This window comes from Euleptes europaea, chromosome 8 (assembly GCF_029931775.1).
Source record: "Euleptes europaea isolate rEulEur1 chromosome 8, rEulEur1.hap1, whole genome shotgun sequence".
NCBI lineage: Eukaryota > Metazoa > Chordata > Lepidosauria > Squamata > Sphaerodactylidae > Euleptes > Euleptes europaea.
In genome coordinates this window covers 28,618,054-28,633,256 of record NC_079319.1, presented here as the reverse complement: position 1 = coordinate 28,633,256, position 15,203 = coordinate 28,618,054, and the positions used below count along the sequence as shown (strand labels likewise).

Genomic DNA, 15,203 nt, shown 5'->3' with positions numbered 1-15,203 from the left:
CTGCACAACAACTATTTCTCTGCTACAAATAAAAGCGCCAACAAACAAAAAAAATCACATTAAGCTGCAGATTTTTCAGAACAGAACCCCCCCCCCCAAATAACCCACTCACATTAACAAAAGATTGCAGTGGCTTGCAAATTATAGGGTGTTATTTTTAGTGAAAGTAGTTCAATATTCATATTGGAGCAGATGTAGCAGTTTAACAAAACAGCTCTTCAAATCCTGCACAAATTGAAAACAGGAAAACTGATTGCATTTTCTCTTATCACTTTCCTTTTCTGAACTGACACTTTTGGCCTTCTGAAAATTTACACATGGCTTTCATCTCAACAGCACCTGCTGATCAAACAGAAACCTAAAGTTTTCCTGAAAATGGTATGAAGAACTAGTTTCATCCTTATCATCTTATAGGGTCATCAGTAGTCTTCATCATGCCCACAACTGTTACATTATGTCATAGCCTGAATACATTTTATATTACCATTAAATCAGCAGTGACTCTTTGCATGTTAGCTCTTTGTCTGCTTTAAATTAATTTCTGTCTCCATGCTTGCCTAACACTGATGAGTTTTATTGTTCTGCCAGTTCCATTTTATAGAGCATCTCAAAGAATTCTAGACAATAAAGCCTACTATGTATTTCACAGTCAATAGGTCTTCAATAATTACACTCAGACAATACCTTTAATGGCCAGATGAGATGAAAAATCTCAAGACCATACTATCTTCTCCATGCACAAACCTTCTCTTTACCACCAAAAATGGATGCATTGCACATACGTAGAAAGAACTCCTACACAACCTATACTGAATTCCAACAAAAATGTGAAAATTCAGTGGAATTCCAGAGGTGCTTTGACATGAAAGCATCAAAGCAATTTTGCATGAATGCCCATTTGGTTCCCTTGTACTTTGCACACAATACAAAACTTCTCAATATGTCTGCTCCCACATATACTATATATGACAAGCAAGTACACTGTTATCCTGTCGTTTCCTGTCCCATCAGCTCTGAAGAGGTGCTGTCTGGCAGGTAACAACGGCTACCATAATTCTAGGTGTAATTAAATATGCTTCTAAGACCTGCTGGGAGTCAGCTCTGTATCTGACAGAGCCCCAAACCTTCCCAAGTGCTTTGCAGCCATCCACTGCTATACTGCTTCAGTGATAAGGTCACCCGAAGGCACAGATGACATACAGTAATATATGTGGCGCTCCAGTCTCTTGGTTTATGAACTTGTGTTCCATCATGCTCACTGAGGCAAATCATAAACCTGAAATGTCAATATAGCCAGTCAATGGAAGTAAAATAATAGGACTCTATTGTCTTTCTCTATCGATCTGCTGATGCCAATATGAAGACATGTTCCCTCCCCCCCCCCCATCTTTACATACATTTTAATTAGACTTTAAGCTACTGGATAATGACTCTATACCCAAGTATGCAAACACCTAACCAAGCAGCAAAAAGGAAGTACTAATACCCCAAGTCTAAAAACATTTATGCACTACTGATTTCAATCAAATGTATAACCAAGAAATTGCATTTAAAGAACTGATGTCAAAGATCATGCAGTTTTGAATTAGAATGCCTTATTGGAGATGTTTTAAAATTATTTCCTACTGGATTTTCCTTGAAGAAGTACATAAGTTTCGATTCATCCCTATTTAAATGAATTCCATGTGCTACATTCAAATGACATTTTAAAAGTCTATTTTACACACTTAGGTGCAACTTTCAAGTAAGACCAGTGAAAACACTGAAGTTCTTAAATTGTCTACTTTTAAACAGAATTTCATACATGCAATACAGGCATAACATTCAAATCAGAAACTCCTGATGCATCAATCCTAAAAAATGTTTACTAGGAAGTAAATCCCACTGAGTATGGTGGGATTTGTTTCTAAGTAAAACCAACAAAGTTGTGAGGCACCTTAAAGTCTAACAAAATAAGCTTTTGTGAGCCAGCACTCATTTTCAATTAAGCAGCTTCTAGATCAAGCTGTTAGTTGCACTTCTGAGTTGTGAGGATTTTTTCATCAAAACAATCAGTTTAATCCACATGCAGAGACTCCAGTAAAGGTTGAGTGGGAAGAAAGGAGCTCAAACCTCTTAACCGTCCAGAAAAAAAAAATCAATGAAAACATTCAGTAACTCTCTCTGAATAAAGGCTGAGGTATTTTTTACCCATTCTCACCTAATAAAACAGCAAATCAAGTTGTTATGATGTTCATTCTCTCCCCCATCTAATCTTCTTAGAGCCCAGTCAATAAATAATCTATTGTTTCCCACAAAAACCACACTTCCTCTTCTTTATCGTGTGTTTTCATTTTAAATCCTAAACCCATTCAGACTTGCCAAACTAAACCCAATTAGAGATAAGGGGGCTTTTTGGGGGAGGGGGATTAATCTCACCTTTGCAAGTCCTGTTTGAATAACTGAGCTGATAGAAGATTGCAAGGCCAGGCCAGGTGAGGTTAGATGCCTCGCAACCCCACACAACAAAAGGCAGATCCTTTTTCTCTCACTCCAAGCTAATCTTTAAATGTAAATTCCCCACCAGCGAAGAGGAGAAGCAAGATAAGAGGTTACATCTTCACTTCTCTGAGCTGTTATCGACTTCTGCATCATTGGGGGGGGGGGTGTTTCTTAACAGAAAGAGAGAAGCACCCCCCCCTTCTCAAAATGCTTGGAGATTACCTTCTGGTTGAGGAGACAGGAGCAGAGGCAGCCGCAAAGCTAAGGCTTTGTATTCATTAAACACACATCGCAGCTTATCTGAAGTAAGAGCCTTGTCAGGATGGCACATTGTGTGTGTGTGTGGGGGGGGGGGTCAGGCAACGTGCAGCAGGGCGATTACAATATCAGCATGGTCCAGATGGAGGCAGAAAAATAGATGGGGGAGTGAGAGAGAAAGGCACTTGTGTATGACTGGGTGATGGGGTGGAGGGGTCTGCTCTACATCGAGGGGAAGCCCAACATATGTGTGCATGCAAACAGCAGGTTAAATAAAATAAAGCCATGATTGGTACTAGTACTAGATCTTTACTAGCAATTCAAAAAGGTATGCCAATAACAGCCATCGAGTTTCTATTTACTTCAGAGTAAGCGCTACTGAAGGCCAATGGGACTTACTGCCCTGCACAGCTTTGCATTGTCAGACCCTCCCCTACAAACTGGGAATTGCAGGACTGGCCAATCAGCTAAGTCTCCTGTCACTTTCTGCGACAGCATCCTCCATATGGTATGGCTGGGCTGGCAATCTTAAATTTTTATACATTTCGTATATATTTGCTGCAGAACACACTGAAGAAATATGGGACTTCATTTGTACCATGCCTCACCATCTGTTATGAATGGTAGGGTACAAACGTATTAAGAATAGGTGGTAGAGCAGGTGCACAGTGCGTTTCCATTATCGCTCAGCCACTTCCAAGTCCTTGCCCAGCAAGAAGGGCTTCCACAGCAAAACCTCAGGATCCCCTTTTCCCCTATAAATTAAATCTTGTGTCTAACTTCCATAAAAAAAAAAAAACATATTCATCAGTTTGCTGATGCTGTTTGGTAAGATGTATATTATCCATATGATAAGAACCCCAAGCACACAGCAGGAGCAAGCCAAGTGCACTATATCAAGCGTGATTTTACTCACTCTCCCTCAGTATAGGGCAGCCCAAGTGTTTCACTGTTACACAGACAGAAGTTAAAAGGGGGGGAAGACAGTGAGTCCTTTATTGGAGAATTTTACAAGGTGTAAAATCAATCTGTGTAACAACCAGAAATTTTGCCTTTAATCTACTGCCACCTATTCTGTGAACTGTCCTAATTTATAGAAAACTAAGACCTGACTAAAGATGCAATGGAACAATGGTACTTGGGCCTCTTTAGCTTTGCAACACTGAAAGGTGCTGTTTTTAACACAGTAAGCACTACAGGACACCTCCTTAAAACTGATGAAGAAAAACTCAGGCGTTCTGAAAAACCCCAGTTAAAGTGAGTTTTACAATGCGACCTACTCAGAATCAATTAGCAGCCTTGTGTGTCAATAAATGATTACACACACACACACACAGTATTAGCGTTCGCCTTCCCCAGACATTTATTTTAGTTTATGCAGAAACTGATGGAATGGTGATTATCCGCGTGCTCCCAACCTCATAAATAAGAGGATGTCTGATATAGACATTCATTCTTTGAACATGTATTTGTATGTATGTCTGTTTGTCTAAAGATCCAATGAGCTTATGAAACAGTAAATGAAAGAGAAAGACAACTTTGTAGCCTACTGATTTCCAGAGCAGAAGCCAACTTCGTTTTTTTGAAATGTTTTATGCCCCTAGGTAAATCATTCTTTCTTCACTTTAAATTTTAAAATAGTCCACTGCATGCATCCATGGAGAATAAACTCAAGTAACAGAAAAAGAATCCATCAGAATCAGATGATTGAACCACTGTATTAGATATATTCATGGAGAATAGGTTTATCAACAACTAACAGCCATGATAAATGGATGGAACTTCTGTGCTCAGAGACAGTGTATTTCTGGCTGTAAAATGCCCAGGTAGGAAGCCAAAATCCCCTCCCCTATTGTTTGTGCCAACTTGCAATCTTTCCTGGGGCATCTGGTTGGTCACAATAGGGCATGGAATGGATCTTTGGTCTAATCTAGTAAGACTTATTCTTAACAGAATGATAGGGAGAATCAAACTTTCATTACTACATGGACTCGTAATAATTATATTAATGTACTTCTGAAATTACACATTTCCCTTAGGATGACTGCAGATCAACACAGCAAAACGAGAGTGCATGAGGATCCTACAACAATCCTACCAAGTCTCTTGGACAAAAAGGGACCCAAAAAGGGACAAAAAATTAAATGAAAAGGGACTCAACACATGGCATAGGGCCAAAAGTAGAACCTAACACCAAAGGAAGGGATGCATGTGTGTGAAAATTGTGTTACTGTAATGAAATGCCACATAAAGAGAAGTGTGTCATAAATCCTCCACTAATCCAATAATGTGAAAACCTCATGTTATCACTGGGACATAGAACAAGAGATTCTGTTTTAATTCTTCATTCCTTCAAATACATAGGAAACCCTAAGACTGAAATCCTCGCTTCCACATCCATGTACTCAGAATATAGCTTTATATACTGATCCTCAACATTTACTTCAAATTAAATGCTAGTAATTTCAAATGAACTTACGTCTAACTGATAGGTTGAGGACTGAAGTAATGGAAGAAGAAAATGTCATCAATAGACCACACAAAAAAAGACCAAAAATGTACATCAGAGAAGCAGCAAACGTTAAATATGGAGACTGAAATCTAATTTGGAACATAGCCTGTTTATTTTACTCTCAAAATATAGGCACTCTACCAGTCCTTACTGCCTTTTCTATTGGTCATGTGTTGAGCAATCGTATTGACACAGAAAGACAATATTATAAAGGCAGTGGGGAAATGTTCACTGAGTTCCTTTGAAATGGGGAGTCGTTATACCAGTGTGCTTATACCAGTAATACCATCTGCAAAGTTCAGATATGGTCTTACTGCAAGAATGGTCAAAATCATGCTGAATTTCAGAAACTGACCTTGTGTCAATCCTGTTGAAACAAATGACAATTGTACAAGCACACAGTGGGAAGTTCCTCAGGCTTCTCCTAGACATTGTGCAGGACAAGGGCAAGACACCTATGGCTCGTGCCCCAGTCTACAGATTATCTTGCAGCGGGCATCTTCTCCAAATACTAGCTAAGCAAATGCATGATTCCCTATACTTATCTTTGTGATCTACATTACATTTCTACTACAAATACTTCCATGCCTATCTTGTAGATATCTTAGAAATCTGGCCAATAAACCATTTGCTGTGCTGCGAAAATGTCCTTAAAAAGAAAAAAAGAAAGCAATGCGTAGCAATATATCCATAATGGTCAAAGTAAAAATGTGTAACAGGCGAACCATTCATAATCACAGCTGTCTGAAAGTCTAAGCTTGAGGCTACAAATCTTAATTTCAACTGATTCTCTCTTAATAACGGGTTACCTCCTTATAAAGCAAGAAGGTCCATCTGCCCCAGGCACAGAGGGTTTTTTTAGCTGTTTTAATGCTTCAAAACCTAACGTTTCCTTTCTTGCATTGAATATGTGAATTCTAGTGTGTTATAATGTGAGAATGCCGACATATGACCATTATGCCATAATACCTCATTGCTCAGCTCATCATTACTTCACTTGTAATTCTTATGGTAATTATGTTCATAATTACTATAAACAGATGTGGTAGAAATTCATGTGACCTTTTTATTGCCGAATATGTTTTTTTTTACTACTTTAGGCTAGCAGACACACAAATCAGAAATACTAAGTTAAGATGTGAGATGTAATGCATATATATTGAAATAAAATATAAATATCTTCTGCTTCCCTCCTGTACCTTCTCTTTGTCAGCATATTGCACTGAAGCCTCCCCCCCACCAAAAAAAACTAATATTCACAAAATGTGAACCAAAAATGAACGCTAGATTTGACACTAAATTGAGAAGGCACCCACTGTTCCAAACCTATGATGAAAATACAGCATTCTGTTTTCATAGACCACTTTTTCATTCACCCTGCTGCTGCACAACCATAAATGCACGACAGCCCTATAGCAGTTTATTTCCCTGTCAAAATTAGCATCGCCCTCTGTACACAAAACTCATTTACAATAAAATCACTATGGATTTCATTAGCAGAACGACTACTCCAATTTCATTTCTTTGCCCCCTAATCTATAATTAGTGTGGACAGACAGGTGTGCACCCTTCTCTTGTGCAGATGGCTCCTGGAAATGGTGCAAAGTAGGGCCTCCTGTTTAAACAACATACAGATAACCTGCTCTGTTCTTATCACTCACAATTACCTCCATTATAGTGAACTAATGTTTACTTTAATAAAATGTCCACTGCTCTTTAAACATCATTTGAGAACTTTCTTATCTGCTGTAAAAAATAATAATAATGAAGATGGAAGTCAATGCCTTTCAGATTAAGCATTTTAAAATTGAAATCATCCCAACGTATACTTGCTCTTATTTACATGTGTTTCATTTAATTTTATATCTGTTAACCGCTGCTCTGAAATGCTGTCCATGTTTCCCCCCCCCCTCCCAAGCTCAATATAGCCAGGTATGAATTAAAACAGGATTATTTAAATCATTTCCAAAAGTAATATTTAACAAATGCAATATGTTGTTTCATGTTCCAATTTATTTGTATACCAGGTTTTCCAAGTTCTAAGTACGTTAAAAGGCATGTGGAGGTTTAAGAAATTTCATGCTAGAAGCTGGTTTTTCACATGAGATGGGTAATTTATATTTTACAAAAGGCACTAATTTCTGTTTGTTGCTAAACTCTTGAAACTGCCTACTTCCTTAGGAAACACTACTAAAAAGCACAGGGGCAAAATTCTGGATTTATCCAACTGAAACCAATCTGTAGGAAATAAACTTCAACTAAAGGCAGGTCCCTGTTTTATTTCTGCTGATAAGACTTTCATGTTGAAGTGCCAACCTAAGTTCCCACAGAACAAAAAGGGGAGGGTCTAGGAACCATTTCTTAAAAAAGAAAAAAGAAATTAGAGCATGAGTACAGCCACACCTATAACCACCTCTTTTCAATTAGCTCTATATTTTAACAGTACCAGGCTGTGGTTATGAGATCTGAAAGATGAAAATGCCAATTGTAGCAGCCTTCCCCCCACCCCAAATCCCAAGGCAAATACTACACAGATGCCAATTTTATTCAGAGTGCCTAGCTAGGAAAAGCTGTATAGCTTCCATAGAGTTTTAGTAAAGAAGGCTTTGCATTCAATGCCTGTCAGCTGAACCCCATTTCAGAAGAGTGAGAAATAGGAGTTGACAGAGAAGAATGCCCTCAGCTCGCTGGCCAATGACCAGCACTCCAGGTGGAGCCATTTCCCCCCCTCAATCTTCAATACAAACACTACATTCAGCATAAAAACGTGCGATGGACCACAAACAGACATGACATTGTGTGTTAAACAGATACTGTAAAGCATAGAGTAGCACAGAGGAAGGGATGCCTATGGTGATTTAACAGAGTAACACCATCCCTGGGTTGACATCCCTGGGAGCAGAAAGAAATAAAATAAAAATAGTCCGTCCCCCCGCCCCCCGATTTCAGATAAGCTGGATGCTCTTTCGGAGGGGAAAATTTTTACAGAACTTTAGCAGCAGCAGTTGCTACATGCAGTGACCTAACACCACCGTCTACATTCCATTGCAAACAGAATGTCACTTGTCTGTTCAGTTTTTCCTCAAGAGTTTAGAAACAAAGTAGACTTTCCCATAACTGCAATGAATGAAGAATTTTAAATGAAGTCACTGGTATGGGATTTCTTTGCTAATGTATACATTTGTCTTAGAATGCAGTTTTATACAGGTGGGGGGGGGATGGGACAGAATCACCCAACCTGATTCATCACGTGCTAGGGCAGTAAAAAGGAAATCTGATATACCGACCAGGAAAGTTTCAGAGAAATAATTAAAAATAGATGTCTCGCTATCACAATAGCTCGCAGCTACATCTAGCACCAGGAGATGCAGCCTCTGTCCCTATTTTAAGGACAGGATTGATAAATGAACAATTTTTAGATTGCTTTCATGTGCTGTCTATTTTTCTACAGTTGGTTTTCCAGAAATGCTGTACAAAAGGCAATTTAGGGCTCTGCCTAGTCGCAGGAAATCATCTTGGCTGGTTTTGCTTAGGAAATTAACACCAAATGATTTGAATTACGCTTTCAGGTTTCCTTTGAAAAGGTCATACCAGCAACTGTGGCACAACCATTAGAGATCAATATCACCAGCCAAGCCACGTGATCTAGAAATTCAGCTATAAACTAAAATAAAAATTGAGCCGATGACCATCAGCTCATCAGAAGCAGACATCCCTCTCTGCAAACTGCTAAATCTAAAAACAAAAACAAAAAACTGGCAGAAGTTTTCAGTCTCATTTACATTCAACTGAAGAACACTACAACACTGGCACAAATACTCAGGAGATCAGACTTTGTCTGATGTTGTACTCCATCATGATAAAAAAAGATGTATCTTTAAAATATAATTATTAAAGTAGTAGATCAGAACAAATTGGAGTTTGTGTAGAGCTGAAGAAAAATTCTAATTTGATCAGCAACTCAGACCACCATCAGGGGAGAAATCAATTTTCAGCAGCTGTGGACAGCCATTTAAGTCTGGGGCCTGAACAGATTAATTAGAGGAAGCAATGTTAAAAGTTAAAGGGGGTCAGAGTTACATTAAGTACATGCATTTTTGCTGAAGCGAAACCCTAGCACTGCATTCCAAGACTCAGAAGTCATCCATCAAGGAGGTGGGCCCTATTAAAATGCTTGTTAGAAAATCATCCCTTGAATGTATATAGAAAATGTAATGTATTCTAAATGTAGGGAGCTCAGCTCTGCTCTTTCCAAAAGCTGAAGCAATGGCAATTTTATCTGCTTTGATTTTCTTCTACAACACAAGCAGGAGTTGTCACAATATATACACAATATATACAGTATAGAGTATAAATGTTGTATATGCTATAATAATAAATTCTATTCTCACCTCTAAAGAATACAATACGAAACTTGCTATCTGTGATCATCTCATTCCAGAATGATATGGTACAGAAGATTCATTGACCACCTACATTACTGAAATACCGTTCAAGACAATGAGACTTTAAACCAGTGAAGATGCTTAGTGAATGGTCAACTTTGTATCTCTGTGGCTAGAAATCAACCCTAATGATAAGCATGGGATCCATTCCTATCAGTGACCCCCTAGCTAAAGTTTTTTAATCTCCATCCCATTCCAATTCATTTCCAAATCAAGTAATCACAGAATTCTAAATTTGCCAAAATATTGGCCAAAAATCTGAATTAGACTTTTGAACATTCCCTTATGAGCATTAATATCAAAAAAAGTCTGTGAGTTCTTTATCTCTGATTATTATTAGTATTGTGCTACCAAATATGGGGACCGGAGATCAGATTTTTTTGTAGCATTTCTCCATCATTTTATACTACCCAGGATTACACTGCTATTAACTGGTAAGTCCCTTATCTGAAACATATATCTGTAGGACATAACCTAAACAGATGCTTATCATCATCTTCATCCAGTGCTAACACTTGTATTTATTCAGGTTGTACTGGTCAATGTGCTTTACTGTTTCTGTCTTGAAGGTGTATTTAAAACCAATGATTTCAAAATTGGGTAAGGGGCAGTTTCAGTTTTTAGTATTTCCAGTCTTCTTGATCACGTGAGCTAATAGAGGGCACTGGTCATCTTGAAACAGAGGGGGGAAAGTAAGTAAATACAGAGATGAGCCTATAGCTTAATTAAAAAGAGAGATGCCCGATCTTAAAGCAGCCCTCTTTCCTCACTTAGAATTTCTTCCCTACCACCACCACCCCAGCTGTCATTAATGGGATAAGAGAAAGCGCTCTGCACATGTTCAGAAAGCCTCTTCCATGATATCGCTTTCCGGCAGAGAGGAAAGAAAAGGCTGGCTCCCAGCGCTCCAAAATAAATTCAGCGTCTGAACCGCAGGCTCAACTTTAAATCCTGGATGAGACACTCACATGGGCCATTTATGCATGGGAGGTTTTGCCGCTCTGTAGATTAACAATTCCCCCATCGCAGTTCTCGACCCTCACTCAACGAGAAGCCCCCCATGCAGAGTTTTGAGAATCCGGATGGGAAAAACGCGCATCTATAGAGCGGCACATCCAAGGCAAAGCCTCCGGTGCGTAAACGGCCACGGTGCGCCTCATCTCTCGGAAGCCTGCATTCAGAGCGAGGCGGAGCTCCTTTCTTCGTGAAAAAGAAAACTTTTAAGCAGTTTGGCTTCCGCTGACTTTTGCCATTTATTCGTGGAAGGATTTTGCCTCGGATTCGCCCCTCTCTAGATGCACATTTTCCCCATCTGAATCCTCAAAACTCTGCATGGGGGGGCTTATGGTTGAGTTTTGAGAACAGGGATGGGGTGGGGGAGCGCATCCAAAGAGCAGCAAATCCAAGGCAAAAGCTCCCCTGCATAAATGGCATTCGGGACGCGGGTTTCAACCGGACAGCCAGACCGGAGAAGGCGCTTTTCGCAGGCGGGTCCTCGTGCCCTTCGCGCGGCTCCCTGCAGCAGCCACAGCCCCGGTCTAAGCGGGGTTGGCCGCTTTGCAGCTCGCCTAGCTGAACAGCAGACGGGGAGGGGGGGGGCGAAGCAGGGGACCGCGGCTCCTCGTCTCCCCCCCCCCGCCCCATCCCACCTCTCCACCCCACCTCTCCACCCTCCCGCCGGCGGCCGGCTCTACCGGCGCGGCTCCCGCCTCTGCCCGCACGCCCTCGCGGGGTACTTACGCTGCAAAGGGCCGGAGAGCCCCACCATTCGCCCCCGGGCCGAGACGCTGCAAATAAAAGTTCCCGTCCTCCTGGGCGGAGATCCGACAGCCCCGGGCCGGCGGGGAAGAGGCGAGCAGGAGAGGGGAAGGCGCCGCCGCCTCGCCCCCCCGCCCCAGACGGCGATCCCCGTCCACACGCGCGCCCGCCAGTCCCGACGACGACGCGGGGGGCGAGAGAGGGGGCAAAACTCCAAGCGCGCTGATGCGTCTGGGTCGTCCTTCGTGGGTTGACTCTATCGAAAAGGGGGATCGGGGCGAGGGAGCTGCGTGGCGACGTCGACGCCGGAGGGGAACCAGAAAGCCGCCCGTAAGAACCGCGCCGAGAGGGGCCGGGGAAGTCCTCGAGTCCTCGACGCCCGGGGCCGCTGCGGCGGCGGTCAGCGGCGGCGCGCCTGCCTGCCCCTCGCCAAGGCGGCGGCGCGTCGGTGGGCAGCGGCCGCCCCTCGCCACGGCCCGCCCTGGGCAGAGAGGCAGCGCTCCATGCGGCGTCTGGGCACGGCCGCCCGGCAGAAAGCGCTCCTCCCGCTGGGTTGGGGGTCTGGCTGCGCGGGGGGGGTGGAGGGGGGGGTGTGCGCGCGCGCGCCTCCCCCCAGCTAGCAGCCACCTCCAAAGTCAAACAGCATACTGCCAGCAGCTGTCCTGGCTCGGCTACCCAGGTGCAGGGGGGAGGTCTTAAAGCAGTGGGAGGTGATAGAGGTAGGAGACATCTGTGTCATGAGGACGAGGGAGGGGGGGTCAAGTAGATGTTAACAATAGTCGAGCCCAGTCCCTCTTGGGCAGCCTGCCTGCTTTTTCTTTCATTTTCTGCCCCCCCCCCCTCTCTCTTTTTACTTAGTGGACATGTAACTTGCTCCCTAATGAAGCTTTCCCCCCCCCCGCCGCCACCCCCAGCCTGCCTGCTTTAAGGATCCAGACTGCCCTGCAGTAACCCAAGACAAACACTTTCCCCAGCCATCTGGAGAGCTTCTGGCTTTTCTGCCTGTATCTCGTCACTGTCTGAAGAGACAGCGCTGCTAGGAATCAAGCCGCTCTCAGATCGACTCTCTAATCCCCTTCTGTTAGCTGATTTTTCAGGCTGCTATTTGCTTTCGCGTTAAATAATAGCCTTGGAGAAAACAATTATCATTCTCTCCTCCACGCACACGCTCTGTGAGTCTCGCCCCCACCCCCAGTACAGTATTAAAAAAAGAAAGCTTTCTTTAAAAAATAAAAAGTTAATGTTTTTTTTTTTTACATGATGGGGGAGGAGGCAAGTGTCGATCAATTTCACACACACGCAGAAGAGGAGAGCGTGGCTTCGTTCGGAAATGCATATGTCATCTCGTAAGCAAAACAGGAATTAACCTAGTTAAACAATTCCAAACTACAAACAAAGCAGGTGTTTCAAACACTGCTAACCATTTACTAGGAGGGTCTGAAAGCTTTGATTGATTAACAGTTGTAATTAATCTATTATTTCGTTGCTTCTTAAAATAGGGCTTTTAAATTGGTTTTCTCTTGGAACTGGCACTTGGAAAGGTGCCTGTGGTCAGTGCTCATGGTATTTTTGTAAACAAGTTGCATGTGTCTTGTGATGAGGGGGTGGCCATAAGATAATTCTCTCTTATTTAGGCAGAAGTCCTAAAAGCCCGGTCCTATAGTGCCTACAGAAATGTGTGTTTTTAGAAGCTGGGGAATCATGATGAATCCCAGCTTTTCAGTCCATACCACTTGCAGACTTGATCTTAAACCATCCTTGAGCTGTTTCCTTCACTCTCACTAGTGAGTTGAATACTAGCACACAATGTTTCTCCCAGACAGGTATGTATTATACACCTGAAGACACATTTAATGAAGAAACTAATTAATACTGTGTCCCAAAAAAGTTATGAGAAGTGTGTTTTGTTATGTCTTTTCATTATCTTTCATGGCCAACAGTTGGGTGAACGTTGTCATTTTTGTCTTGCTAATACTGTTGGTCAAAAAGGAGGATTGGCTTTAGATAAAGAAAAAGCCATGGGTGATGGGGAAATTACAGTGTAATATATAAATGACTATTACTTTATATATATTTTTATTTCTTAAAAAGTCTAGTAAGAGCAATATGTAACCTAGAACTGGTCTGGGGGTGATAGTTTGATACTGCATAACTGTAAAGGGCCTATGACTATGTTTTTGCTTTAACGTATATGATCAATGCCAGGGTTTGGGCTACATACATATATATACATACACACACATATATATACACATTCCTTTAACAACAATGGCTAGTCCCTGGATTGGGCAATTCAGCTGCAGGTTTGAGATCTAAGATGAAGCTTCTCAGTTTATGTATGAAAAAGAGCAGTTGGCCGTTTGGAAATATGGAACTGTGAACTGGCTGAGAGTGAAACATCTTTAAATTCAGGTCCTCTGTCTGGAGATCAATCTGAGAGACCTTAGTGGACCTGCTCCTTTCTGTTTGTCCCCACCGGTCTCTGCTTATATGTTTTTAAATAATGCAAATATTTAAAAATATACCATAAGTCTCCAGTGCTGTCTCATCCAAAGAAAACTAAACTCTATAGTTTAGTTGCCCCAGAAATGCTCTGGGATGTAGGGAATATGTAACACAACTATTGTACTCCTGCTGTGGCTCATGCGCTCACTGCAAATATTGTTTATCGGTGTACAAATATTCACAGCTGACTCCTTTGAAGTTGTTGCAGTAAGAAGATATACAGTCTCCTTAGCCATGCTTCTCTTTTACTCCCCACACCCCAGATGCCTTTTAGAAAACTTAAGGGGACACTAGCCAAAATGAAATTGGATCTAGCGGATCAAAAGCATTAAAAATATACACAGTGAAACTTCAGGCCATTGAACTCTGACAACAATGCTAAGAACAATGAGTGGAAAAGGGTACATGTGGATGAGAAAAAAACGAAGATATGAGGTATGGAACATGGGGAACAGACAGGGCTGGGAACTGAACATTGGAGGCATTTAGGGTGTGGATAAAATATTGGTATTTTTCAGATTCAGGTAAATTAGAGCCAAAATATATTGGTATTCCCAATATCTCTGAATTCCAATACTAGTATGGTATTTGGATTCAGGTATTATTCAGGAACCTGAATTTATTTGGCTCTATTATAGCCTATGAGGAAGTTATCAAGGGGCCAGGGGGTCTCTCTTGTTTAAGCTAAAGGCACCAAATATGCAGCAGAGCTGAAGTGCCTGTCCACAGAAGAACCCCCAAGTTTAAAGATTGGATCAGGGGATCCAGTTTTCTATGGGCCCCCAAAGAATGTGTCCCCATCCACCCTCCATTGTGTCCAATGGGGTGGGGGGAACAGCCTTTTCCCCTTCAGGGCAAAAGCAGTGAGGCATGTCTGCAGCAACCACTGGTCAATGCCTGCCATGCAAAGAACTAATACAAGCCCAGTTGAACTAAAACAGAGCCCAGGAAGCCCAGCAGAAACACAAGACAATTTGGCAAGCCCAACAGAGCCAATGTCAAAATCAAGCAGGGGAGGGGGGACTTTTGCAAGGCCAACAGAACCAATGTGTAACAGGACGCAATGGCTAGACCATCTTTTTCATGGCCCGGTAGCTCAGTGGATTGGTTCTCTGCAACTCATGGGGCTCAGCAAGGTACTCCCTCACCACAGCAGCCACCATATCCTGTCTCGTGTGCCTTGCACTCTCAGAGGGGCTGAGTGCCCACCCAATGAGCTTCATCTTCAAGGTCCTCTCAACAGT

At 42.1% G+C, this 15,203-nt stretch overlaps 1 protein-coding gene across 2 annotated transcripts in view; it reads right to left on the bottom strand.

Annotated features, from left to right (window-relative positions):
* RUNX1T1 (RUNX1 partner transcriptional co-repressor 1) overlaps positions 1–11,532 on the bottom strand; it is a 156,645-nt gene extending 145,113 nt beyond the window's left edge. The window contains exon 1 of one of the 2 annotated variants that reach the window (XM_056854101.1): positions 11,437–11,532. In XM_056854101.1, coding sequence (XP_056710079.1) covers positions 11,437–11,464 — 28 coding nt within the window. In that variant the 5' untranslated portion in view covers positions 11,465–11,532. The remainder of the gene's footprint in view (positions 1–11,436) is intronic. The other variant, XM_056854100.1, reaches the window with a different exon arrangement.
* Positions 11,533–15,203: the final 3,671 nt, after the last annotated feature.